The following is a 27,763-nucleotide window of genomic DNA, read 5'->3' on the forward strand; positions in this document are numbered from 1 at the left end:
CAGAAAGATGGGCATTAAATACTGACCTGGCCAGCGACGCCCTGAGCTTGTGGATAAATAGTAGATAAATGTAAACAGTTGTTAATGCACGTTGCAAATAAAGTTCACACTTTCCTATGTCCTTCTCAATCATGCAAAAAACAAAATACTTAAATTTACAACCACATACATACCAAGTATAAGAAAAGCGCTACACTTCGTCTCAATTCAACTTGTTGCAAACTTCAGAAGAGAACACGGCTTCTGTTTGCTGGATGAGGCCCCGCCCCTTCCCTGGCGTTTAACCTGCCAATCCCGTCAGGGGGCGGAGCTCGGGTGAAACAAAGGAAGCCTCCGGTGGAGGCGGAGTCACGACATAATCACATGCACAGACCTCGGCAGAAGGCGGGGCCCGCGGGCGGAACATAATGCGCATGCGTACTCCGGTGGGCGTTCGGCCGTGTCACAGCTGCGCATGTGAGATGTTTGACTGACGTGTGTTGTGGCAGAAAGCCACGCCCCTCCAGTCCGCGGCGGAAAGACGGGTCGCATAGTTACGCATGCGTAACTATTGACTGACTTTTGTGTCGGGCGAATGAGCCACGCTAGTAGAGTGGGAGGGGGTTCGGACACACCGTCACGCATGTGTAGAATCTGATTAACGGCGGTAAACGCGGAATGGGGCGGAGTAAGGGCGAGCACCGCCCATGTATCTGGAGACGGATCTCGCATGTGCGCATGCGTAGAGATTGGGACAAGGGGAAACAGTTAGCAACCAAAAGAACTGCGGATGCTTAAATCAGGAACAAAAACAGAAGTTTTCGGAAAAGCTCAGAAGGTCAGGCAGCATCTGTGAGGAAAAACAATCAGAGTTAACAATTTCGGGTCCGGCAGCCTTTCTTCAGAACCGAACCACTTCTTGGGCGGAGCTCACACTCTGCCCGCCCCCTTCCGGAAAGGGTTGTGGGGAAACCACCGCGCACGCGCAAACCTTCGCAGGCCGACGGTCGGGCGGGAACGTGCGGGGCGTGGCTCGGCCTTAACCCGCCCCCAGACCTCATATGATTGGCTCGCTAGTGCAGCAATCCGAGCCACCTATTGGACAGAACGGCTGTCAGACAACCTCGATGACGTCCCGAGGTCGAAAGAGGCGGGCGGAAAAAAAAGTGAGAGAGAAAAAAAGATCTGAGATTTTCCACCGGCTTCGGAGAGCAAAGGGGCATTAAATGTAAGTGTTTTTTTAAAAAACTGCCTTAGCTCCATAGTTCTCTTCGTGATTATGCTATGTGTTTGATGATTTTTGCTTCTGAGTCTTTTTTTCTCTCACGATTTTATTTTTTCTTTTTATCCCCTCAATTTTATTCTAATTTTTCCCACTGTTTTTGTTTCTCTTTTATTCCTTTTTCTTTTCCCAGTCACTTCAGGGCTTCTTTTCATGCAGAGCAACAAAATGGATGGATTTGCCTCAGACAGTCTTATAATGTTGTGTACCTTCCTTTCCGATTTGCACTTTGTAAATCCACTGCCTCAACAATTAGACAAAGATTAAAATGTTAATTTTATCTGCGCTGGAAAAAGATTAAAAAGCTTGAGGACCAAGTGCTTTTTCTTTAATGAAGCAAAGAAATCATAATTTCTGCTCTAGTATGTTCCTGAACATTATTTAATTTGTGTTTGGTGCAGTTACACCATTAGGGAATCAGCACTGATATTTTTTCCCACTGTTTTAAGAAGCCAAAATGACTAAAACCACAGCTGGAGTTATAAGGCTTCATTCCAGCAGTTATTTAGTAAATCTTGTTCTTGTTCCACTAGAAATAAAGCAAAGCCTGAGGACAGAATCAATCCCTGAAAGGTTTGTTTGAGCTCAGGCAGGGAAGTTCACTCCCCATCTCCCATTGTTGAGGGGAATGAGCTAACTGAGCATTTACCTCATTGCCATTTCCGGGACCTGATGGTGTGTGAATCAATGACTCTTTTTTTCACCAGTACCTAAACAATGAGACAGAGACTTAGCCTATAATTCAAGTTGAAGTTTGCAGCACTTACTTTCAGAGAAGATGTTGAACCAATGTCCCATCATCTTGGGTCAACATTGAAGACCCAATGTGTACTATTTGGGGGAAAAAAAGTGCTGAGGAGTTCTGCACAATAACCTGGATCAATATTTATGACTTAGCCAAACTGCTGAGCAACATCAGTTAGCGATTGTTGCCTGTGGGAGCTTTCTGTGTGCAAAATGGCTGTTCTGTTTTCTGCACTACATCTATACTTCAAAAGTTGACTATAATTTACATTGAGAAGTCTTGAGCCCATGAATAGTATTATGTAAAAGATAAGTTTTAACACTGTTATACTCAAAAGGTACTTAATTCCATGTGAGATAGTTTTGGATCAAGTATGAAAAATGATCTATAAATTTGAGTTCCTTGATTTGAATTTGGAAGAACAAGTTGTATTTTATATTTACCGTAGAATTTTAGAGTTCCCATTGTTTTAATAAAGCAAAACTAATTCCAAATAAATTAAAGAAAACAGCTCTGTTTTGCAGCTATGTCTCTGCTTGGGGCAAACTATTTTAATGGAAGTAACAAGTGAAATGACCAGTTTTTGTACTGCATTACAGGTATTTTAGAGGGTAGTTATCGAAAGAAAATGTATATTCTCTTGTTTTAAGAGCAAATTATTTCCATTTCTTAAATAATTCACTATTCCATTTGTGATTATATTTCAAAATTCGTTCATACTCTGAATCATTGACTCATTTCTTCTATTTTTTTCTAATTGACTAAGGTCTGTTCTCCATACAATTATTCACATGGGCTTATTTGTTGTGTTATTGCAAGTAGTGCTTTGCTGTCATTGTATAAATAGATGGCTATTATCACACTACTATTATAACAAGCCTATGAATTTGCATTTAAAGTACGATCAGTTGTTGAAAGTCTAGCCATATGTAGTAATTTTTGAAGTCAAAGTTATGATTAACAGTCTTTTTGTTCTATTCAATACACTTTAAGCTTTTTGTGGTAATAGTTCTCTCTAATCAGTGGGCACTAATTGTGTAGTTGAATCCTACTCTCCAGAAAGAGGCCACTAAGCCTGACAATGAGAGCGATTTGAATTAATTCATCCTGTCAGTCACCCTCTGTTTATAACTGTCTCACTGTTGGTAACTGCCTCTCTACTGACATTTCAGCTGTCCAGTAGCTAGTTTCGAAACCTGTTCCAGCTATATTTCTCTTCTGCAAACTCTCAAATGACACCGTGGTGACTGTGGCAAAGGTACACACTCCTTAATCTCCATGTAGTCTCTTTCTTTCGGCGTAAATATTCTGTTTTCCCAGCCACTTTAATTTCTGATGAAGGGTGAGTAGACGCAAAATGACAGTGTTTTTCACTCTACAGATCATCATTCATGCTGCCAAGTCCACTGAATTTCTCCAGCACTTTGTTTTTGTTTCAGATCTCCAGCATCTGCAGTTCTTTACTTTATCCCTCATCCTTCTCTGTCTGCGGTTTTTGGAATGGTTGGTCATGTCGCACTCCTCCAATTTGACTCCATTGTTGTACAGGTAGATGCAGCTGCACTAACTTGCCTGATTCCATTTCGATCTGTCTAATTAAATTGCTTGAATTGCTTCTCTTCTAAGCCATACTTTTACCTCTGGCGATCCTCCAAGGACCTGTCCTAGGCTGCTCCTGTTCGCTATTGGCTCCTGATCAAGCAAGATCTTGTTTTTAAAATCCTCATTCTTGTTTTAAAATTCCACCATGGTCTCGTCCCTTCCTGTGTATGCATCCTTCTCCATTTCCACAATTCTCTGGGATACCTGTGCTCATCTAATTTTGGTCCCTTGACTATCCTTAATTGCTCTACTTTTGGTGGCTGTACCTTCAGTTGCCTTGATCCTAAGCGCTAGAATTACCTCCATAAGCCTCTCTTTCAACCTTTAGACCTTTCCCCGAGCTATCTTTTTGACCAAGCTTTTGATCATTTAGCATAACATAATTATATCTGGCTCATTGACATCAATGGACATGGAGATGGTTTAGACAAATAATGTTAATGTCGGCTTTCAGGTATAGTCTAGTTGAGTGGCAGCTCAAGCTCGAGGAATTGAATGGCCTACTCCTGTAAGTACTGCTGTGAAGCCCTTTGGATGGTTTATTGTTCAGAGGGTTCTCATAAATATTGTTGTAGAGTCATAGTTATACATCACAGAGGCAGACGTTCAGTACACACTGACCATATTCTCAAACTAAACTAGTCACACCTGCCTGCATTTAGCCCATATTCCTCCAAACCTTTCCCATTCATGAACTTATCCACATATCGTTTAAACCTCAACTGTACCTGCCTCCAGTATGTTCTCTGGCAGTTCATTCCACACACGAACCATGCTGTTTTTAAAAAAAAAAATTGTCATTCCCCCATGTCCTTTTTAAAATCCTTTCAGCTTAAAAATATTCCACCTAGTTTTGAACTTCCCCACCCTAGGGAAAAGACCCTTGTCATTCATCTTATCTTTGCCTCTCATGATTTTATAAACCTTAATAAGGACACCATTGAACCTTCTAAACCCCAGTGAGAAAAATCTCAGTCTTTCCAGTCTATTTTATATCTCAAACTCTCCATTCCCAGCAACATCCTGGCAAATCTTTACTAATTCTTCTCCAGTGTAATAATATTTTTTCCTATAACAGGGCGACCAGAAATGCTCTCAGTATTCCAGAAGAGGCCTCACCAACATCCTGTATAACCCCGTAATGACATCCCAAATCCTCTGCTCCAAGTTCTTTGGTTAGACACATTAAAACAGCAAATAAATAGAGCAATAGAGTCACACAGCATGAAAACAGACTATTTGGTCCAACTCATCCATGCCGACCAGATATCTTAGATGAATCTAGTCCCATTTGCCGGCGTTTGGCCCATATCCCTCTAAATCCTTCCTATTCATGTATCCATCCGGATGACTTTTAAATGTTGTAATTATACCAGCCTCCTCCACTTCCTCTGACAGCTCATTGCATTCACACACCACCCTCTGCATGTAAAAAGTTGCCCCTGAGGTCCGCTTTAAATCTTTCTCCTTTCACCTTAAACTTTTGTCCTCTGGTTTTGGACTCTGATACCCTGGGGAAAAGACCTCGGCCATTGATCCTATTTATGCCCCTCAGGATTTTATAAACTTCTATAAAGTCACCCATCTGCCTTCGACATTCCAGGGAAAACTAGCCCCAGGCTATTCAGCCTTTCCCTATAGCTCAAACTGTCCAACCCTGGTAACACCCTTGGAAATCCCTTCTGAACCCTTTCAAGTTTTACAACACCCTTCCCATAATAGTGTGACCAGAATTGAATGCAGCATGCTAAAAGTGACCTACCCAATGTCCTATCTCACCTCAACATGACCTTCCAACCTCTACTCATATATTGACCAATAAAGGCATGTATATAGGTTATAGGTTTCTTTGTTCAGCAACACTCCCAGGACCTTACCACTAAGTGTATAAGCCCTGCCCTGATTTGCCTTTTATTGTTTTTTTTTCAAAAAAGAAATTGATTGCAATTCTTTGCAGTTTTCTGCTATGTATCTTAGTGTCATGTGATAGATTTGTTTTTAACACACTTAGAATGTCTAATTTAATCTCCATTGAAAAAGTTGGTACTTCGTTTTCTGTTATTGGCAATTATAATTGCCAATGTTGTTGTTTTCTGATCATGTGACCACACTAGCTTTGTTTACAAAATACTGGAAAATTTGCATTCTAGAATCTCACTTATACAACTTATAAAGAGTTTGGGCACCACTGTTTAAAAATTATTATGTTGTAGGGAGGTGTAGTTAAACTGAACAAAAACAATGTCTTCCACTGCATAGGTCACTCTAGAATAAGGGATTTGATGGGAGTGATGAATACAAGGTTTCGGCTGTATCATGGATTTATTGGACCTGAATTAGCTGGGAAACAATCGCAGGTCCATTTCAGATAATATAAAAATGCAGGATATTTTCGCTGGTTGGACATCTAGAACCAGTGGGCGCAGTCACAGAATGCAAAGTAGATCATTTTGGACAGAGGTGAGGAAAGCCTTCTTCACTGAAAGGGTAGTGACCCTGTGGAATTCTCTGTTGCAAGACTGTAGAGGTCACATGTCTGAATATATTCAATAAAGCGATCAGTCATTTTTTTAGATTCTAAAGGTATCAAGGATTATGGGGAGAAATGAGAATATGGCATTGACTTGGAGGATCAGCCATGATCATTGAATGATAGAACAGACTTGAAGGACCGAATGGCCAGTTTACTGTAAAACTGGTGGCAACTTGTGAAGAGGAGATGTGCCATGAGTTGCAAATTGTTACAAGTTAATGAATGATTTTTGCCATTTTGCTATTAGCCCTGTGAAAATGAAAACTCATGTTCGGCCTCCCTCTGTTAAATAATTGCTAAATTTGTTCTGATTACAGGATTGCTATTTCTTGACTCAATGATCCTATAAATGGGATGATTTTAGGGCAGCACAGTGACTCTGGTTAGCACTGCAGCCTCACAGCACCAGGGACCTGGGTTCAATTCCTGCATCAGGTGACTGTGTGGAGTTTGCACATTCTCCCTGTGTCTGCGTGGCTTTCCTCCAGGTGCTCCGGTTTCCTCCCACAGTCCAAAGATGTGCAGACTAGGTGGATTGGCCATGGTAAATTGCCCGTAGTGTTCAGGGGTGTGTGGGTTAAAGGGGGATGGGTCTGGGTGGGATGCTTCAAGGGGCAGTGTGGACTTGTTGGGCCGAAGGGCCTGTTTCCACACTGTAGGGAATCTAATCTTCAGAGGACGAGAAAGTGAACAGTTGAAACTGTAGAGTTTTACTGCAGCAGATAATAAAATGTTCTGAGAGATTTTTTTTTTAAATTTGGATTTTTTTAACTTTTCCATTCTGTCTGTCTATTGCCTCTGTCATGCTCTCCATCCATTCTTTCTCTGGCTCTGTATTTCTCTTTCTTGAATTACTGCATTCTATTTTTTTTCATTTGTTTTTCTTTTCTCCTCATGAGTTTAATTAGTTAGAGCTAGGCTTTCGCATCAAATCCTAGATGCCCCGTTGACTTTGTTCTGCCATCGTCAAATTTGTAACACACACAACTTCAGCTGAATGGTAGAGAATATCATTAAACTGTACACACAGGCACTGTAGGGTGTTCCATTTCAACAGCTTCTAGGCCACCATATCTGACTGGTTTTTGAAATCATCGACAAAAAAAAAGATTATTGACCTGATATAAATTCTCTTGTGCACCTTCTGGTTTCATTATGACCTCATGAATAACCCATTGGTGTGCAAATCTGGGGTTGGAATATCACATTGATTATTGCATGTCTCTAGCTTTGATTTGCTTATCGAGATATCTGATGCCAATGAAAGTGACTGTTCTGAAGTGTTCATACCAAGCCATTAGTAAATTAACATGCTTTTACCTGATTTGGAACCATGCTCTTTCTTGGCAGTGGCTTTCCAATGGCTCTTTCTAGCCATAATTTTTAACTTAATTTCCTGATGAAAGATTTTTCAAGATGATTGTTAAAATCTGTGGAAAGGAATTTCCACTTGTATCCACAAAAAAATTCTAGGCCCTCCGATTTGATCCAGGCTAATGTATGTTAAAACTATGTTTGAGCTTAATGCTGTCTGGCAGATTGTGAAATTTCGATGAAATCTCTGGAAATCATCTCTTAGGGGTTTTGTGAATTGCATAATCAGTCTTGGTCAAGGCACAAATAGTGTGTTGATAACTTTTTTGGGTGAGCTTTTATGTGATGAACAACACGGTGTCTTTATCCATTATTCCTTGATGCAGAGTCTCATGCATTCTAGCATTTAGAGATGTGTACACATTGTCATGTTTAGATATTTTCCAGTGTTAGATTTTCTCATTTCCTTTCCAGTGGTAAAAAAGACCTTTCATTGTGAACAATGCTGTTTTCTAAAAATCTTTCTTCATTAAATCTTGAAATTAGCTAGTGAGGAAATTTTAAGTCTGTCTGAAATCCATGGCTAATGCTTTCAGTGAATTATTACAATGTGACAACTCAGATTATTTTGTTGATATAAGTTTGATTGAGTTGTTATTTAATAGTTAATATAGAGTTTAGATTTTAATTGTAATTTTAAAATTACAAGTCCAAGATGTGGTATGCTATGTCAAGTACTGATGTGAAAAATCTTGGTATAATTCAAATCTTCTGCTGAAAGATTTTTATTACAACATTTACTTAAAATATTAGGCTATTGAGATTTTGATTGAACATACTTAATTAACTTGTCACTTTCATGAAGATTTACTCTGAACAGAAGAAATTAAATCTGGAAATTGATAAACTCCACATTTACAAAGAGCAGACAAAGAGCTGTCTGTTCAGCAGGGAACAGCTGCATCGGGGTCACAAAAGATCAAATGCGGCAGGAAAGCAGAGGAAGGAACAATGATCTAGAATGAAAGGATTAAGCATGTTGTTCCCAAACTCTGCTTCAGCTCACTAGAGCTGGAGGGTAACTTATGTACTTGCAAGCTAATCAGTTGCACTTTTTACTTTTTTTTAATGTACAGTACTACTAATTCTTAACCAGCCCATGGTCAACATTATTTGGAGTGATTGAGCAATAAGCATCTTAAGGGGAAGTATATATATTCCTTTTTCCAGTAAACATTTTGTATGGGAACAATCACCATCACTACAGTTTGAAACTGTTTTTATAACTAATACATGAAATCTAGTTTCTATTACAAGAACGCAGTCATCATATTCACCTTCCAACTGGACATCTTGATATAAATAGCCTGATGTTAAATGTCAAAGGCCAGAGTCGGTGCTGTTAGGGGACTTTTCTTGTTGCAGAATAAAAAAGGACAGCTTGTCTCTCCTGTATCTGGAGTTTATTCGACTGTTAGATTTCCACATTTGTATAATGGAGCCTGGCAGTACCTTAGTGAAAGATATCTGAAGGACTATTTGGAATAATGAACAATATAACAGATGTTGTTCTCCAGTGATGAGAGCAATTTGAAGTTTGTGAGCAAAGATGCAAAAATGCATTACGTCCATGCAAAAGCAATTGTTCATCTACACTGTACAGTTCATTCATATCATTACAAGTAAAATATTTCACAGCACTTTTCTAATTATTTTAAAGGAATTCTGTAACTCAATTTTTAGTTGTACAGTAACGAACCAACGTTGATCCTGCTTTTAATTATCATCTGCTCTTCTTGCTTCCGGTTGCAACAGAATTGTTTGTCTTTATATTTGTTTGAATCTCTACATTGAAGCCTGCAACAGCAGCTAGATTACAATGGCCAGTGTCCATACCATAGGCCATCAGCCCAACCCTGCTGTGCCATTTGTTTGGATCATGGCAGATCTGATTACCCTCGACTCCACTCGCCTGCCTTTTCTGCAGCACCCTTGATTTCCTTCTCTGCTACAAATCTGTATGTCTCAGCCTTGAATACACCTAATGGCCCTGCCTTGGCAGCCTTCTGTGCTTAAAAAAAATTCCACAGTTTCATTCCCTCTAATAGAAAAAATTCCTCATCATTGTCTTAGTATGTGACTCCTTAGATGCATTATGTCCTCTGGTCCTAGATTCTCCCTTAAGTTGGATCATTCTCTCCATATCTACCATATCAAGTAACCCACGAATCTTGTCTGTTTCAATAAAGTAACCTCTCATTCTTCTAACTTCCAATGCATACAGACCCATACTAATCGACCTCTCCTCCTAAGACAGACCCTCCATATCAATATCAATCTAGTAAACCTTCTCTGGATTGCCTCCAATACCAGTATCTGTTTCTTTAGAAAAGGGGCCCAAAATTATTCACTGTATTCCAGCTGTGGTCTTGCTGTTATCCTGTCCAACTTCAGGAAGACCACCCTAATTTTACACTCCATTCCCTTGAAAATAAAGACCAACATTCCATTTGCCTTCCTTATTATCCGTTGAACTTGGATGCAAGCTTTTTATGATTCATGGATGAGGATTCCCACATTCATCAGTTCTGTAACTTTCTGCTATCTTTCTCCATTTAAATAATATTCAGCTCCTCTTCTTCATTCCAAACTGCATAACTTCATGTTTTCCCACATTATATTCCATCTGCCAAGCTTTTGCGCACTCAATGTGTCTATATCTCACTGCTGACTGTCATCCTCACCACTTGCCTTTCTATTTACTTTTGTCTTGTCTGCAAACTTGGCTTCAGTACATTCACTTCCTTCGTTCAAGTCATGAGTATACATTATAAATAATGTAGCCCTAGCATTGAGCCCTGTGGTACTACCTGCTACTTTCTATCACCACGTTCATGCTGTTTTCAGCTTAACTAATCCATTCTAGACCCTGTTCCTCCATTCTGAATATTTCAACATGTACCACTTTTTGGTATCATAATTATATTTTCTTATACAGTTTCTTACTCTATTGCCAAATAATCCTTTCTGGTGTTCCAAAGCTCCACCCTTAGTCTTGTCTCATTGATCAGCTGCATATTAAGCTTTAACAAGAACTTTCACAAATGGTAGATCCCCGAGAGTGTAACAAATGCCCAACTTCTTTGAGTTATTCCTGCGCTTTAACAAACTGCTTTTCGAATATCAAATCCTATAGACTAAAACTACATGACTTTACCAGTACTCCGGATGTACCTAAACCCCATAGACTGCAGAGTTTCAAAGATAGCGCACCACTACCCTTTTCATGGACCTAATTAAAGATGAGCCTTAAATTCTGCCTTTTCTAGCAACGCCCAGATAATAGAAGTAATTTTAAAAAAAAGACATTCTGCGTCATTCTCATGAACTGTTATGTCCTCTTCATCATAAGTGTGACTATACGTCTCTTTTTCATAATTCTATTGCATAGTCCAAATCATTTGGGGTGGCATGGTGGCTCAGTGGTTAGCACTGCTGCCTCTCAGCATCAGGGACTCAGGTTCAGTTCTAGCTTTGGGCAACTGTCTGTGTGGAGTTTGCATGTTCTCCCTGTGTCAGCATGGATTTCCTCCCACAGTCTGAAGATGTCCAGGTTGGTTGGATTGGCCATGCTAAGTTGCCTGTTGTGTTCATGGATGTTTAAGTTAGGTGGATTAACCATGGGAAATGAAGGTTTTCAGGGATAGGGTAGGGGTGAGCCTGGTGGGATGCTCTTGAGATTTAGTATGGAGTTGTTGGGGCGAATGGCCTGTTTCCGCACCGCAGGGATTCTGATTTATTCCAGACAGGTCATTACCCCAAGTTCCATTGGCTGCGGTGTCCTGGTAATTTAATTACTTATATTGTTTACAAGCCTTTTCATGACTTTGCTGTACATTGAGAATTTTGCACACTTCCAAACTTCAAAACAGGTTAGCCTGACTCTCATCTTTCCGATTTGCCACCAACTTCTTCCCCCCCCACCCCAACCCCTCTATCCGCCATCTCAAATTTTGCACTAATATCTTAATACCCTTATGAGATTCTTTATCAAACTCTACCTTTTCTCCTGGCTTCAAAAGTTTGCCTGTCTCTTTGTAGCGCCTTATCATAATTCTTTCTCCTCTGCAATCCCTTTTTTCTGCTTAATGATCACATTTCTTTTTAAATTGTTCTGATGTGTTCATGTCGATTTAATTTCACATATGTAAATGCAACTGTTGTTTTCCCAGCTCTGAAGACGACTGTTCAGGTAGTTATAACTTATTCAGTTTGAACTAGATCAAAGCAAAATAAGGTTTGTTGAATGAATAAAAGAAAGAGGAATTTTATTATCTAGTAACCCAGAGGGGAACAAAATAAAGTGACCACAGACCCGCATAGACGGACATATGCACGCAGATGCAACCTGAGGCCACAGTTATTAATTGTTGACTGGTATCCACGGTAGTAGTGAATTTTGTAGTTATCTTTGAGCTGTCATGAATGGTTGTATGATATATAAGTTTCCTGATGCTGGTCCTTTTACCCTGGGACCTGACAAACCAAGCCACTGGCACTCCCTGCCATTACAACTGCTATCTCCTGACCATGTCAACCTACCCTAAGCATTCCATCATTTACCTGGCTTCCATCCCACCTTGCACCCCACCTACCAGGTTCCTTAATCTCACACTGGCCTTACGTACTAACTCTTTAGTAGAAGCTGTCAAAGTGGCTGTCTCTCATTTAAGTAGCAGAATATGGCAACTACAGTGACAAAAGGAACTCTGTTTGACTTCCCCGACTAACTTATGCAACATTGGACTTCCATATTGGTGAGGAGCCCTTATCAAAATCTTGTTAGAAATTAGGAGCTTATTCCTAACATAAAGAAATAGGAGAGAAGTGCCAATCTCACTGTAAATGACACTCCTGGGAAAATCCAGCCCAACATCTTTAAATGAAATGGTAATCTTAATGTAGACAGTTTTCTTTATTCCACATTGGTCTTCTGGACGTGTCTCAGTCTGCGGTGATGTGATTACAGCAGCCATTTTTGGTCCGTACTTGTCCTTTGTCTAGCTCATGAGAGATTCAAATCAGATGACAAATGTGGACTATGAAATTTTCAACATTTTACCACTACCATAACAATTTTAGCTTGACTTCTCACCACTGTCTGTCCAATTGCAGTCAAGGAAAGACACTGAAATTTTCATTTCTCTCTATCGAAAGTCATTTTTTCAAAAAAAATCATTATTGAAGTTAATCATATTCTTATATTCATTCAAAATGAAAATACCATGAACATGTACTTTGTGTCTTTAATGGCATTTTATAACAGGATTCCAAGCTACACGCATCATTCTGATCTAACCAATGTTTTGTCTGTGTGTTGTGTGTCATGCTCTAAGAAGCAAAATATATCTTTATTAAGGCTTTATGTCGCAACGTTTGCGCTTTGAAAGTTTTGTTTAAAAACTAGTGGTCACCCAGTGAAGATAAAAGAAGAGACTTTTTCCCTCAGGGTTGTTAGTATACAAAATTATTTTCTACAGAGAGCAGTGGAGCTAGGATCAATGATTTTTTTTAAAGGCTGAGTTAGATTTGACAAGGGTTAAACAGGAAGTAGAATTGAGACCACAGTCATGACCAAGTGGCAGAGCAGGCCTGGAGACCTGAATGGCTTACTCCTAATTCAAATGTTCAATTGTACGCATGTACTGAGATGCCTAAATCTCCGATTATCCACATCTTTGTTTTTATACATGTGTATAAAACTGTTCATAGATATTTTTTCCAAAAATGTCTTGCTTCACGTCTGTTAAATTGTAGCTGACACCTATCTGGGCATTCTGCTTGCCATAAATTGTTTTCAGTTTCTAGCACAACCTGCTGTTAGAGATTTCACCAGACTTTGAGTTTATATTTCGTATATCCAGGACAAAAAAATGTACCGGTATGCGGGGTATTCAATTTAAATCGTCATCTAATTCCAGTAATACTCATTTCCCTAAATCTATTTTGTCAATCACTCTACTTCCTGTTTGTGCTGCAATATTTCCTCTTGCATTCTTAAATTTTTCTGAGGAACGTCTTCAAAAATACTAAATTTCCTTTTGAAAATCCAAAAATCTTTATTGTTGTATTTTCTTTGCCTAATCAAATACTTTATAAATTCCTGTGCTGTTTGTCATACATGACTTGCCCTTAACAAACCATGCTGACTGTTGCTTTTTAAATGTACCAATTTCATTTTGAATTCTAAAAGTTTGCGCACTGACATTAGATTAACTGGTGCACCCACACCGTGTTGGTTCTGTTTCAGCTACCAACAGAAACCCAAATGTATCAGGGTCTAGTTAAAATGAAGGGGGCAATGTAGTAGGTTTATACTGCAGATGATGATGCCAATCCAAAGCTGGCAGGTGTTGTTTAAGTATGCAGATAAGGCCCCAGTGATGTCGTCATGGCTGACTGCTAATTTTTTAAAATTCATTTTTGTGGGATGTGGACATTGCTGGTTGGTCAGCATTTATTGCCCACCCCTAGTTGCCCTTGAGGTGGTGGTGGTGGTGAGCTGCTGCTTTGCACCTGCTGTGGGTTGACTCCCAATGCTATTAGGGAGAGAATTCCAGGATTTTGACCCAGCGACAGTGAAGGAATGGCGATTATATTCCCAAGTCAGGACGGTAAGTGGCTTAGAAGGTGTTGCCATATTTGCTGCCCTTGTCCTTCTAGATGAAAGTGATTGGAAGTGGGTTTGGAAGGTGCTGTCTGAGGTTCTTTGGTGAATTTCTGCAGTGCATCTTAGAGGTAATTCACACCGCTGCTACTGAGCCTAATGGTGGAGAGAGTAAATGTTTGTGGTGCCAGTCAAGGAGGCTGCTTTGTCCTGGATGGTGTCAAGCTTCTTGAGTGTTGTTGGGGTTGCACTCATCCAGGCAAGTGGAGTGTTTTCTATTGCACTCCTGACTTGTTCCTTATTGATGGTGGACAGGCTCTGGAGAGTCAAGAGGTGAGTTACTCACCATAGTATTCCTAGCTTCTGACCTGCTCTTGTAATTACTGTGTGTGTGGTGAGTCCAGTTGAGTTTCTGGTCAATGATAACCCACAAAATGTTGATAGTGAGGCTTTCAATGATGGTAACACTGTTGAATGTCAAGGGGTGGTGACTAGATTGTCTCTTATTCATGATGTCAGAGGTGGGCATTTGTGTGATGCGAATGTTACTTCCCACATGTCAGCCCAAGCCTGGATATTGTCCAGATCTTGCTGCATTTGACTGCGAACTGCTTTAGTATCTGAGGAGTCATGATGCTGAACACCATGCAACTATCGGCGAACATCCCCACTTCTGACCTTACGATGGAGGGAAAGTCACTTGAAGATGTTTGGACCTAGGACACTACCCTGAGGAATTCCTGCAGAGATGTCCCAGAACTGAGATGACTGACCACCAATGACCACAACCGCCTTAGGTGTCCGGTAGAATTCTAACCACCAGAGAGCTTTTCCCCTGATACCCTGTGATTCCAGTTTTGCTAGGGCTCCTTGATGCCACACTCAGTAGAATACAGCCTTGATATCAAGGGCTGTCACCCATCTCATCTCTTCAATCGAGTATTTTTGTCCATTTTTGGGCCAAGGCAGTGATGATCCTTTACTGATGATCGAGCGTAGACTGGTGGGGCCGTAGTTGGCTGGATTGGATGTGTCCTGCTTTTCATGGACGGGACATATTTAGGCAGTTTTCCACATTATTGGGTAAATAGCAGTGTTGTTACTGTACTGGAGCAGCTTGGCACGGGAGCAACAGGCTCTGGAGCACAAGTCTTCAGGCCTGTTGCCAGAACATTATCAGGGCCCATAGCCTTTGCAGTATCCAGTGTCTCCAACCCTTTCTTGTTATCGTGTGGATTGAATTGAGTTGGCTGAAGACTGGTATCTGTAATGCTGGAGACCCCTGGAGATGGCTGAGATGGATCATGCACTTGGTGCTTCTGGATAAAGATTGCTACAAAAGCTTCAGCCTTATCTTTTGCACTGATGTATGGGCTCTTCCGTCATTGAGGATGGGGATATTTGTGGAGCATCCTCCTCCAGTGTTTTGTTTAATTGTCCACCACTATTCACCACTGGATGTGGCAGGACTGCAGAGCTTAGATTTGATCCTTAAATTGTGCTAAGTGATCTCACAACCAATCACTTGCTGCTTGTGCAATTTGGCATGCAAGTAGTCCTGTTTGCTGTAGTACACTCATCCTGCTACCGCAGTCCCATTTTGTTGGCTGTTTCACCACTAAGTTCATTGCCTGCGTTGCTCAATAACTAGTCAAAAAGAGTGGATTTGGCATGGGATAACTTGCCTGGAGCACGTGCAGCTTTGTCCATGTGATTGTGTCCCAACTGCTTTGTAACCCTAAAACTGTACATTAAATTCTAATTAGTTTTGAACATTGGAACAGTAAGGGAATTTGCAGGTAGAAGAAGTGTTAATCAAAAAATGTGGCGGGTTGAGGATCTACAAATTTGAACCTTGGGTAGAGAAGTGTAGAGAGGAATTCTAGAGCTTGGTGACCAGGCAGCTGGAAACATGACCATGTGATGGAGCAAATAAATTTGGGAACACACAAGTGATCAGTGTTAGAGGAATATAAGTAATTTGGACTTTTTTTTTAAAATGTAGCTGTTCAGCTTTTCGTGATTCAGTGCAATCGGGGCCGATCTTTTATTTTATCTTCCTGCACCATCTCGGTATCCATAATCTCCTTTTGTATTTAAACAAAATCCCTCTCTAAAATACACCTAATGATTTGAAAATGCCCAATCTTCAAGGATGCAGAATTCTAAAGATAGCAACTTCTTCAAAGTATTGTTATTCATCTCTGGCCTAAATGAGCGATCTCTTATTCTGAGATTGTAGTCTGTAGTTTTTGATTGGCCAGTCAGGGGAAAAATCCTTCCAGAATCTGCCCCCATCAACCCCCTTTTGAAGGCGATGACCACATTCTTGTAATGTTAGGAAATGGCCTCTTGAGCTTTGCACGCCATCTGATGCTAGTAGTCCAGATGTATCAATTACTTTAAAATGTTTTTTTAAAAACTTGCAAACAGCTGTGTCTTAATGAAATTCTGCCACTGTCATATTATCATCTAATGGTCATGTGGATCTTCGCATGAATCACACTTACTTTCAGGCTGTTTACAAGCCTCTCTTGGAAGCAGTATTGCAGGCAAATCTTGTTTTCATGAATATTATTTCTTCCTAAGCAGGATTTACAGTTAACCAAGGCAGCAATCTAGGTCTCATCTTATTGAGTGCTGGGTATATGCTGCATTAATTCTAGAATGAGAGGTCATAGCTTTAGGATAAGAGGTAGCAGATTTAAAACAAATGACAAATTCTCAAAGGGTCACAAATCTGTGGAATTGGATGCTGGTACATTGAGTAAATTTAAGAAGGAGACAGACAAGTTTTTAATTAGTAATGGGTTGAAGGGTTATGGAGAGTGGACTAGAAAGTGGAGTATAGGCCAAGATGAAATCAGTCATGATAGTATCAAATGGCGGAGCAATCTTGAGGGACTGAATTGCCCACTCCTGCTCCTAGTTCTTATGTTCTAATTCACAATATTCTCATTTCAAAATCTGACTTTTCTTCACCGGACCTTCTGAGATTGGGGAAAAACATCTTTGCACATAGGAGAAGTTTGTAGGGCAGTAAGAGGTTGAGGGGACTCTGATTAATTGGGTGGTACTTTCAACTTGCATGATGTGCTGAAAGGCCTTTCTCTATGTTGTCTGATTCTAGATTCATCCAACTTAATGGCACACATCCCAAAACCAGTGATTCCTATTAAGCAGAGGTTATTTGTTAATGCACCAACCTTCGCTGTTGCTTTGCTACTGTCAGACGCACTGTTCTTGCCCTCCCCACTAACCTGGTTCCTGAACTAAGTAAGGAAATGCATCTCCAAATTAAAATATTTTCAGGTTATTCACTGGAGAATTTTAGCCTAGAATTAAGGTCAGTTTTAAACTTAATTTGTTTCAAATTTATATGCATTTAATTACAACCAGAGGTTTCATAGTTGGGCTTATTAAGTTTACCGGTGGTCTCTACGATGAATTAATCAAGTTCCTCATACCAAACTAAAAGGCTTGTATTTAGTCCTGAAAGAGCAGAGAATTTGTCATAGAGACCTCTTGTAGTGCAGTGGGTCTCCGGGCCATTAGGTCCCGGTTTAAGTCCTACTTTCTCTGGAGCTGTATGATAACATCTGTACCAATTACTTAGTTCAAACGTTTCTAGGTGTTTTAAGCAAGTGTTTCGGCAAGCACCTGGATACTTGCAAGTAAAATTTGGAGTTTTGCCAATATATATTTTTTAAAAGTTGCGGAATTCTTGGAAAAAAAACATTGTATTTATCCACAGAGCCACTGCATACTAGAAATGTTTAAGTAGTTACTGCCATAAAGGCCCAAGTTACAGTTGTGTTCGGTTCAGAGAGGTTTAGACCATCAATTTAGTTGAAGAGTTGACAAAGTCCATGTATAGAAAAGGTACAAATTGTTTTTAATAAAACTGCCAATAATAAATCTGTACTAATTTAAAAAACAAATAATGTTTAAAAAAATACACTGATAAAGTATGAAAGAAATCTATCCAGAACTATAAAAGCAAATAATAAGAGTACGATGTAGATTTACAAGAATGACACTTTACTTTAGGGGTTAAGGTATGAAGAAAGGTTATACAAATTGGGCCTGTATTTTATTGAATTTAAGTTAGGGGGCTGATCTGATTGAAGTTTTCAAGATATTAACTGGAAAAGACAGGGCAGATAAAGAAATAGTTTCCACTGATTGGACACTCTAGAGCTAGGGGACATATCGAGAAATTTGGGCCCAACCGTTCAGAAGAGATGTTAGGAAGCACTTCTACATAAAAAGCAGTATAGAGCTTCAAGTTCTCTTCCACAAATGGTAGTTGATGCTGTATCAGTTAATTTTAAATCTGAGGTAGAGCTTTACTTAACAAAAATTTATGGGATGAAGGCAGGTATATAGAGTTAGGCCACAGGTCAGCCATGATCTAATTGAAAAGCAGAACAGATGAGCTGAAAGACCTATTCTTGGTCATATGATTCATAAGGATTATTTAGAAAGAGTTTTTTTTAAATTAGTCCTACAGAAAGTGATTTCAGAGAATAAAGGAAAATAGAGGTGGCAGTAGAATTCAACAACTATTTTGCATCAGTCTTCACTATTAGAAGACACTAGTGATATCCCATAAGAGCTATATACGCTATGTGTTATATATGGAGGGAGGAACCCAGAACAATTAAAATCACCAGAGAAGTGGTACTGAGCAAATTGTCAGAAAAGATTTAGCATATGAAAACCGGGAATGGCAATTGCCTTGTGAGAGAAGGTAGGACAGGTAGGCTTCTATCTATTGGAATTTAATAGGGTAAGAAGTCACTAAATGATGAACTATTGCTGCTTGTTCATATGTAGTGCAGTTCCATGCAAGCAACAATCTATACAAAATAAGTACTAGATATTAATCTAATGAAAACCACAGAGGAAAGGGAATATAAAATAAATTTTTAAAACAGTTTAAACTGTCATAATGAAATTTCTGAAATTTAATATTAAAAACTTGCACCTTCAGCAGTTCTGATCTGTGGTGTTAGGCCAGAAAGTATTACTCGTATTTCTGGAGTGAGGTATCAGTCCAAGATGTTTGAACTCTGGCAAAAGTGTTGATAAGCCAGGATTGGCACCTGCCCATCCAAAGCCATTGCTTCAGATGCCTCACTTGTATGTAAACATGAAATTTACAGTATATTTATATAATTAATACAAACTAGAAATTGGAACATTCTCTACTGCACTCCTCACTTGTGACTTGAAAATAGAGGACCAACTCTGAGGAGTCGGGGCATGAATTACTTGCTGCACAGTACTTAATTTTTGACTTGCTGTTGGAGCCACGGTATTTATATGGCTTGTACAGTTCGATTTCTGGTCAGTGTTAACTGCTGAGATGATGACAGTCTGGTCTGAATGGTGATGATACTAAAAGTTAATGGACAACAGTTAAATTCTCTCTCATTGAAGGTGGTCATTCCCTGTCACTTGTGTAGCACCAATGCTCCTCCCCACTTTGACTAAATTTTATTGTCGTGTGTACCCGAGTACAGGAGTACAGTGAAAAGTGTACAGAGTCTAGATCACCCTCATCGCCATTGAGTCTTGAGCCAGGCTCACCAATACCATTTGCACTGGACCCATCAAAGTTGAATTTGCCACACTCCAGAGCTATCACTAACTGGGCCCACCTTGATGACGCCATTTTGGAATCCATTGAGGTACAAAGCCTCGATGTTGCCCAGGTCGTTCTTCATTTTGAAGATGGATGGCTTCAGTATCTGGCGAGTTGCAAATGGTGCCGAATATTGTGCGATCATCAGCGAATTCCCCCACTTCTGACCTTATGATGGAGGAGAGGTCATTGAAGCAACTGAAGGTAATTGATCTAGGGATTCTGCCCAAATGAATTCCTGCACTGATGCCGTAGACCAGGGATGACTGACCTCCAAAACCTCTTCTTTCGTATTAGGTATGGCTCTAACCAATGGGCGATTCTTCCCTAATTTTGCTTTGACTCCCTACTGCCACATTCTGGTCAAATGCAAGCTTGATTTTGAGAACAGTCAATCTCAACTACCGTGTGATGTGCGGCTCTTTTATGCAAATTTGAACCCGAGTTATAAAGTGCTCAGGAGCTGAGTGACCTTGGCAAAATCCAAACTGAGAGGTAGTGAGCAGTTCATTGCAAAACACATACTATTTGATAACACATGGTGATCAGTTTACTGAGCATTGAGGTCGGTCTGGGGTGGTAATTGGCCCGGCTGAGTTTGTCATGCTGTTTGCACATATGACATATATTTGGGCAATTTTCTACATTGTTGGGTACATTCCAGTTTTAGCTTGAACAACTTGAGTATTAGGATTCCTGCTCACTATCAAAGCATAACGTTATTTTGCCACAAGCGGAAATCAGCTATGCGAGCATACTTTTGCAGACCTCTGCTACACTGTCAGAGTCAGTCTCCATTACACTTTTATTTTGCCAGCTACCTTAATTCAGCACTCTGCTGTTCTTCTAGTACTCGGCTACTGAGATGGAACAATATTTGAGTGAATGAATGCATGATGTAAAAAGATCTACTGTTTTATTAAGTAGTAAACGGTTCTGTCCTTGCAGAGACAACCTCTGTGCTGGCCCAAGCAGTTGGGACTGTGAGGCTGTGAAAATAGGCCACATAGCTCTGACAAGCCTTAAGATACCATAAATGATAGCTTATATGGCACATGGTGATTGGAAGAGTGTCAGTGCCAGGGAGTACTACAGACTGGGCTGATTTGTGATGTAATTCCATACCAAACATGGATATGGTGCCTTATTTGCCATTTTGGACATTCTTAGATTAATGTCTTCTCTTAAAACGTTCACAGTTAGATGTGCATTTAGCTGTAGGAGCTGTTCCAGAACTTACTTTGTTCCTCACCTCCTTACTAGGAGCTCAAACGATATGTTTTGGCATGCAACTTTCAGTTGAGGTGCTTTTTACTTGATCTGTGGGTAAGAGGCTATTTTAGTGATTTGACGTTCAGCTCATTGCACATGAATCCAAATGACTGCAGATTGTTGATGGTGTGGTGCATTTGAGAATTTTTGTGTGATGAATAGGAGACAGCATTTGACTTCTGACTAATCTTGACCAATGTAACCTGGTCCTTCAGGCCACAATCCTTGCATTGACCCCAAATGTCCTGAGGTTCTTCAGGTTATGTAGCCATAGAATCCTTGTGGAAATAGAATTTTCTTATTTTCAGTCTTCTGAACTAAGGCCTACATTGCTTTTGTGAACCTGGGAGCCACGCTGTCTGCCTAATGCTCTACTGCTACACTACTACTTCCAAGAAACACTTCTAGAGACCATTCCACAGATTTCCTGCAGCCGCTATTAATTTCACTTTTTGAGATCTACATGCTGGCCTTTAGAGCTAGGCTCCCAGCTGAGCATGCAACAATTCAAGAGAGTTCAGTGCTCGATTTGCATACTACAATCAAGGAAATGATGAGGCTGTTCAAATTTGCATGCTACCTGCATAATATTCTGTGGTGTGGAGCAATTGCATGTAACAATCCCTGTTCCTGTATTAACTAAAACCAGAGGAAATGCAAATAGATACACCTCAATCAATTGCTTTAGTTTTAGATGGCTGGAAAGCTTACATGTGTTCTCAACTTTGTGACAGCCTGTTAAGTTTGTTTGTGTTGAGAGTTCAGACAGAATAATTTAAACTGAGTTAACAAAGTACTAAATCAATTTTTTAAAAGAAAGTACCCTTGTTTAATAAGTAACTTGCCCCATGCAGGAAGAATGAATGTATTTCGGATTTTGCATAAGATTAAACTTGTTATTCAATATTTTAATTGTGCTAATACTTGGAGAAGGGATATTGACTGTTTGCTAAGTAAATTGTCCACACGGTGTAGGAGGAGAAGTAGGTATTTTGGTCCATCAAATCTGTTCTACCATTCAATAAAATCATGGCTAATCTGGTAATCCCCAACTCCACTTTGCTGCCTTATCCCCATTACACTTGATTCCTTTATTGATTAAAAATCTCTATTTTGGCCTTGAATGTTGGTAATGGCCATGCCTTGACAGCTTTCTGAGGTAAAGGATTCCACACGTTCACCACTCTTGGGGGAAAAAAGGAAATCCTCCTCGTTTTTATTGCAAATATACATACCTTACTCTGATATTAAGTCCTCTGACCCTAGACTCTCCCACAAGGGGAAATAACTACTCATCGTCTACACTGTCAAATCCCTCAAAAATTTATGTTTCAATAAGATTGCCTCTCATTCTTCTAAACTCCAATAAGTACAAGCTCAAACTATTCAGCCTGTCCTCATACAATGGTCCCACCATTCCAAGAACCAGTCTGGTAAATGATCACTGTACTTCCATAGCAAGAGCACTGTTCACAGATAGAGACCAAAACTGTTGGCCGTTCAGAAAGAGACCTTTTTATTCCTACTTTCTGTTTCCTGACTACCAACTAGTTTTTTTTTAAAATCCATCTTTAATATACTACCCCTAATCCTACGTGCTTTAAGTTTACTTGCTTTTATATGGGATTTATTCAAAAGCCTTCTGAAAATTCACATAAACCATATCCACTGACTGCCTTGATCAGCTTCGAAGGATTCCAGTAGATTGGTCAAGCATGATTCCCCTATTGTAAATCCATGCTGAGTCTGATCCTGCCACATTTTTGAAAGTGTTCTGTGATTAGATTTTTAAAAAATGAAAGATTTATCATGTTTCATTACCATTCCTGCTGAGAAAACTATCACTATTCCTTCAGGGCTGGTGAGTCAAAATCTTGAAGCTCCCTCCCTAATAGTGTTTTGAGGGTACTTGCACCAAATTAGCTGCAGTCATTCAAGTCAGAAGACCACCAGTAACTTCTCAAGGACAACGAGGCATGGGTGAGCAATAATTACTGACTTGGCCAGCAATACCGCACGTCAAATGAATGACTAAAAAGCATGGTGCTGTTTTGCAGATGCTACTAATGTAACTGCTACCACTGGATTAGCCAAACCAGGGTCCAGTTCCAGCCTTGGACAATTGTCAGGCATTCTCCCGGTATCTGCCTGGGTTTCCCCTGGGTACTCAGGCTTCCTCCCCACAGTCCAAAGATGTATGCAGATTAGATGGATTGGCCATCCTGAATTACAGGATAGTGTCCAGAGATGTACAGACTAGGTGGCTTAGTTACAGTAAATGTAGGGTTATAGGGATAGGGTTGTGGGCTAAGTCTTGGTGGGATGCTGTTTGGAGGGTTGGTGCAGACTTGAGAGGCCAAATATCCTCTTTCCATACTGTAAGGATTCTATTATTTAAATCAAAAGTAAAAAAGGATTAATGGCAGGTACCCACTTCAAGTAACTCTTCGGTCCATGTCATAATAATGAGAGAGGTAGCAAATAGCAGAACATCCTAAGAGTATTTATCTGTGAAAATGCTACACATTATCACATATTGGGTTAAAGTCTTTAGACTGCCAATCTTGTGGCAATTCATAGGAACTGCCTCTGTTTAAGACAGAAGTTTGCCAATATCTTTTTAGAACAGTTACAAGTAGGTAATAAATGCTGGTTTTACTAGTAATGCCCACATCCCATGAATGTATTCAAATAAATGTATTGGACTGATATCAATTTTGGCTTTCACCCCAAATGTAAAGTAACCTCCCAGTTCTGACTGCCTAAGCTTGAACACAAGCCGCTTGAGAGCAGTGATACATGTGGAGCCGTACTGCCTGAGTTCACACTTTTGGGAGAACCGTGGAACTTTACAATACAGAAGGAGGCTATTCAGTACACTTGTATCTGCACTGCCTCCCAAAGAACAGCCCAGCTAGCCACATTCTTCCAGTTGATTCCTGAGTTGAGAGGCTTAGATTATGAGGAGAGACTGAGTAGACTGGAATTATACTCATTGGAATTCAGAAGAATGAGGGGAGATCTTATAGAAACATATAAGATAATGAAGGGAATAGATAAGGTGGAGGCAGGGAGGTTGTTTCCGCTAGCAGGTGAAACTAGGACCAGAGGGCATCCCCTCAAAATAAAGGGAAGTAGATTTAGGACTGAGGTCAGGAGGAACTTCTTCACCCAAAGGGTTGGGAATCTGTGGAATTCCCTGCCCAGTGAAGCAGTTGAAGCTACCTTGCTGTATGTGTTTAAGGCAAGGCTAGATAAATTTTTGAACAGTAAAGAAATTAAGGGTTATGGTGAGTGGGCAGGTAAATGGAGCTGAGTCTCAAAAAGATCAGTCATGATCTTATTAAATGGTGGGGCAGGCTCGAGAAGCCAGATGACCTCCTCCTGCTCCTAGTTCTTATGTTCTCCAGCCCTATCTATATTACTCTCTATATGCATCATGTTCAAATATATACCCCACTCTATATTTTCACTTTAAAAAATAATTTTATTTTCCACGTTTCCGTTTTGGATTTCATTAAATAACTTGTAGTAATAAACAAAATTAGCCAACCATTATTAGAACTACAGACTCATTGTTATAAAACTGAAGGTGTCCCATTTGTAATGGTTATTTAATCAGGGACTGGGTTTCAAAACTTTTGGCTCACTTTTTAGAGAACAGGGTACAATGTTAATCTAAGATAATAAAATGTGAGGCTGGATGAACACAGCAGGCCAAGCAGCATCTCAGGAGCACAAAAGCTGACGTTTCGGGCCTAGACCCTTCATCAGGGTCTAGGCCCGAAACGTCAGCTTTTGTGCTCCTGAGATGCTGCTTGGCCTGCTGTGTTCATCCAGCCTCACATTTTATTATCTTGGAATTCTCCAGCATCTGCAGTTCCCATTATCTCTGATACAATGTTAATCTGTTCCTTTTAAGCCACTTTTTTTTTCGATCAATATTGTATCTAAGAAATGCATCTCCAAAATCTCACCATGACTGTTTTTGAAGGTTGTTGGAGAACCAGAATTATCTTTGGTCCATTGCTTAAGAATGACTGCATTCCAGGCTTCTTGAAGCCTAACTGAGTGCCATTCCAAAACCCTCCTGGAGATCTTAAAGCTGCATTGTTAACAATTTTAGACTGAATCAGATCTTGCTCTTCTGGTTAAACAGAAAGATTAATCTTGAAATTGAGCTTCTGTTCTCTATGAATCTGTTCAGCTTTCCACATGCAGTGTCTGCCAATGTAGCAGTGAACAAATGTATTTTCTTTCTGTTCTTTGTGAACTGAAAATTACGATAAGTTTTGCTGTGTTCTTTGGACAACAGAAGTAAATCTCTGCCAGATTGTAACTGAAGTTAAATTTTGTAAGTCAACTTAATTGGTTAATAAACTGAATAGAGTAGATGTTTAATACAGTGGTTTCTCTCAGTTACAACTTGGAGCTATCTTCAGGTCATGCTACTTTCAATTCACTGGAACTCTGTAAATCATGCTTCAGGAAAAACTAAAGGGGAAATAAAACTAGGCTGAGGACCATAAATCACTTAAATGTTTTGTTTTCCAGAGCCAACATGAATTTGGAAAATCTCAGCAAGTCAGAATTGCTGATGTTCTTCAGTGTCCTTGAAGGAGAACTTGAAGCAAGAGATATGGTGATTGAAGCATTACAAGTAGGTGGCACAGATTTTAGTTGTCTTTTCTCACGTATGTAGGGGCCACAAATTTTATTTTACTTCTCAAAAATGTCAATGTTTCAGCCTGTTGAGGGCAAACGTATTTATCTTAGTTACCATGAATTGTAAATGTACGCCTGCAAGCTAAGTATTTCTTTCCTCGAGGTTGTGTGGAGCTGTGCTTTAGTTGATTTTGTGATGTGTTAAAATCAATCACATTTTGTCAAGCGATTTTTAACGAAAGCTATTATTTCCCTATTGCAAAATGCTGATGGCCCAACTGATGGTTGCTGCTCAGGAGTAAAGGTAGTTGATATGCAAATCACTTCTTCTGTGGACTGTGAAGAGACTGCCTCCCATTTCCCTTTTCAGATGACCCTCAACAATGTGTTCCAACAAAAGTATCTGTTCCCAGCAAATTTCTCTCTGATGAAGGGTCTAGGCCCGAAATGTCAGCCTTTGTGCTCCTGAGATGCTGCTTGGCCGGCTGTGTTCATCCAGCTCCACACTTTGTTATCTTGGATTCTCCAGCATCTGCAGTTCCCATTATCATCCAGCAAATTTCTGTTTGATTCACCATTAAAGAAATGACTGAGGCAAATAGGAAATTCCATTTACGTTGTTTATTATGCAACGATCAAGAGAAATTTTGTTCTCCTCTATTGAGGTACATACTTATGTGATCTTACTAGCTCTTCCAGAGTGAATGCGATTGCTCTAAAATATTTCTACTAGTGCAGTAGAGATCTGTTGCTGTCTTTGGGTTGCTATTTATTTTATAGCCATTTAATTATGTAGATTGGGGGTGATTTGTCATTGATCCAAGTAGTCCTCATTAAAAAGAGGCCTTCAGGTTCTTGATTTCTGGCGCAAAAAAACCTGCTGTGCTGCATTTGATGCATTAGCGTATAAAGTTGATAGCTTATTCAGGACTTCACTGCCTTACAAATTGTAAAGTTTTGGCTAATTGATCAAAATTCCTGGGGGCATGCTGTACCATTGCACTGTACTACTTAATTGGATGTCTAGATGGGTCGCGCGATGTCTTCTTTGTGCTTTAATGCAAAGACCAACATTATTGGGAGTGGAATGGTAATTTGTTGATGCTCGGGTCTTTGCGTAGACGAACGTTAAGGCTGAAAGCTTCTGCAAAACGGGATGGGATACCATGGATGATTGCATTTTGGATGAGTCGTTGGTTTGGGATTTTGATTCTTTGCATTTTTTGTCTAATTCTGCTATGCACTTAGGTTGGTGCTTTTGAAGGAGTGCTTTGCCTTTATTTGGTTGAAACCAGGTACAAAAAACCTGTGCAAGTTTCTCCCAGAACTCAGCAGTCCATATTGAAATCCTAAGTGAGACCTTCAGAATGCACTTGTCATTTTGTTTAACTGCCATAAGAACACTCCAGTTCTCCATGGAAAATTTGCATTGGTATGCAAGTGTCAGACCTGGCTACATGACCTCTGGATAATTAGGGACGGGTGATAAATGCTGCCCTTGGTGAATGACCCCTAAAAAAATAACTGCAAGACTCTGACTCATAGATATTTGCAATACAGATGGAGGTCATTTAGCCCAATGTGTCTGCATTGATCAACAAATATTTGATTATGCCAATTCCATTTTCCAGCTTTTGGCACATAACACCTGAGGAAAAGGCAATGCAACTAATTAGTTAAGTACTGCTTAAATGTGACAAGAGTTTCTGGCTCAGTGACAGTTTCAAGCAATAATTTCCAGATTGCCGCCTTCTGAGTGAAATGAACGTCTCGTCCTGAACTTCTCTTTTAGCAATCAATGTCTTGCCTTAAGTTTATGCCCCTTAGTTATTGATCCACTGTTTTAAAAAAACAAGTGCCTTTCCACCCACCCTGTTCTGCCCTTCATAATCCTTATACACCTTTATCATGTCCCCTCCCAACCTTCATTAGTCAAAGGAAAACTGGTCTATCCAATCTTTCTTCATAGCTCAGACTTTCTGGCCCAGGCGACATCCTGATAAGCCTCCCCTGCCTCCTTTCTAATGCTACAATGTGTCAACCAGAACTGCACG

General features: G+C 39.9%; 1 protein-coding gene across 3 annotated transcripts in view; it reads left to right on the forward strand.

Moving 5' to 3' along the window:
- Positions 1-598: 598 nt before the first annotated feature.
- Positions 599-27,763, forward strand: part of cttnbp2nlb (CTTNBP2 N-terminal like b) — a 103,620-nt gene continuing 76,455 nt past the window's right edge. The window contains exons 1-3 of one of the 3 annotated variants that reach the window (XM_059653325.1): positions 599-1,207; positions 3,446-3,554; positions 25,599-25,704. In XM_059653325.1, coding sequence (XP_059509308.1) covers positions 3,517-3,554; positions 25,599-25,704 — 144 coding nt within the window. In that variant the 5' untranslated portion in view covers positions 599-1,207; positions 3,446-3,516. The remainder of the gene's footprint in view (positions 1,208-3,445; positions 3,555-25,598; positions 25,705-27,763) is intronic. The other 2 variants (XM_048553265.2, XM_048553266.2) reach the window with 2 other exon arrangements.

Source organism: Stegostoma tigrinum, chromosome 21 (assembly GCF_030684315.1).
Source record: "Stegostoma tigrinum isolate sSteTig4 chromosome 21, sSteTig4.hap1, whole genome shotgun sequence".
Lineage (NCBI taxonomy): Eukaryota > Metazoa > Chordata > Chondrichthyes > Orectolobiformes > Stegostomatidae > Stegostoma > Stegostoma tigrinum.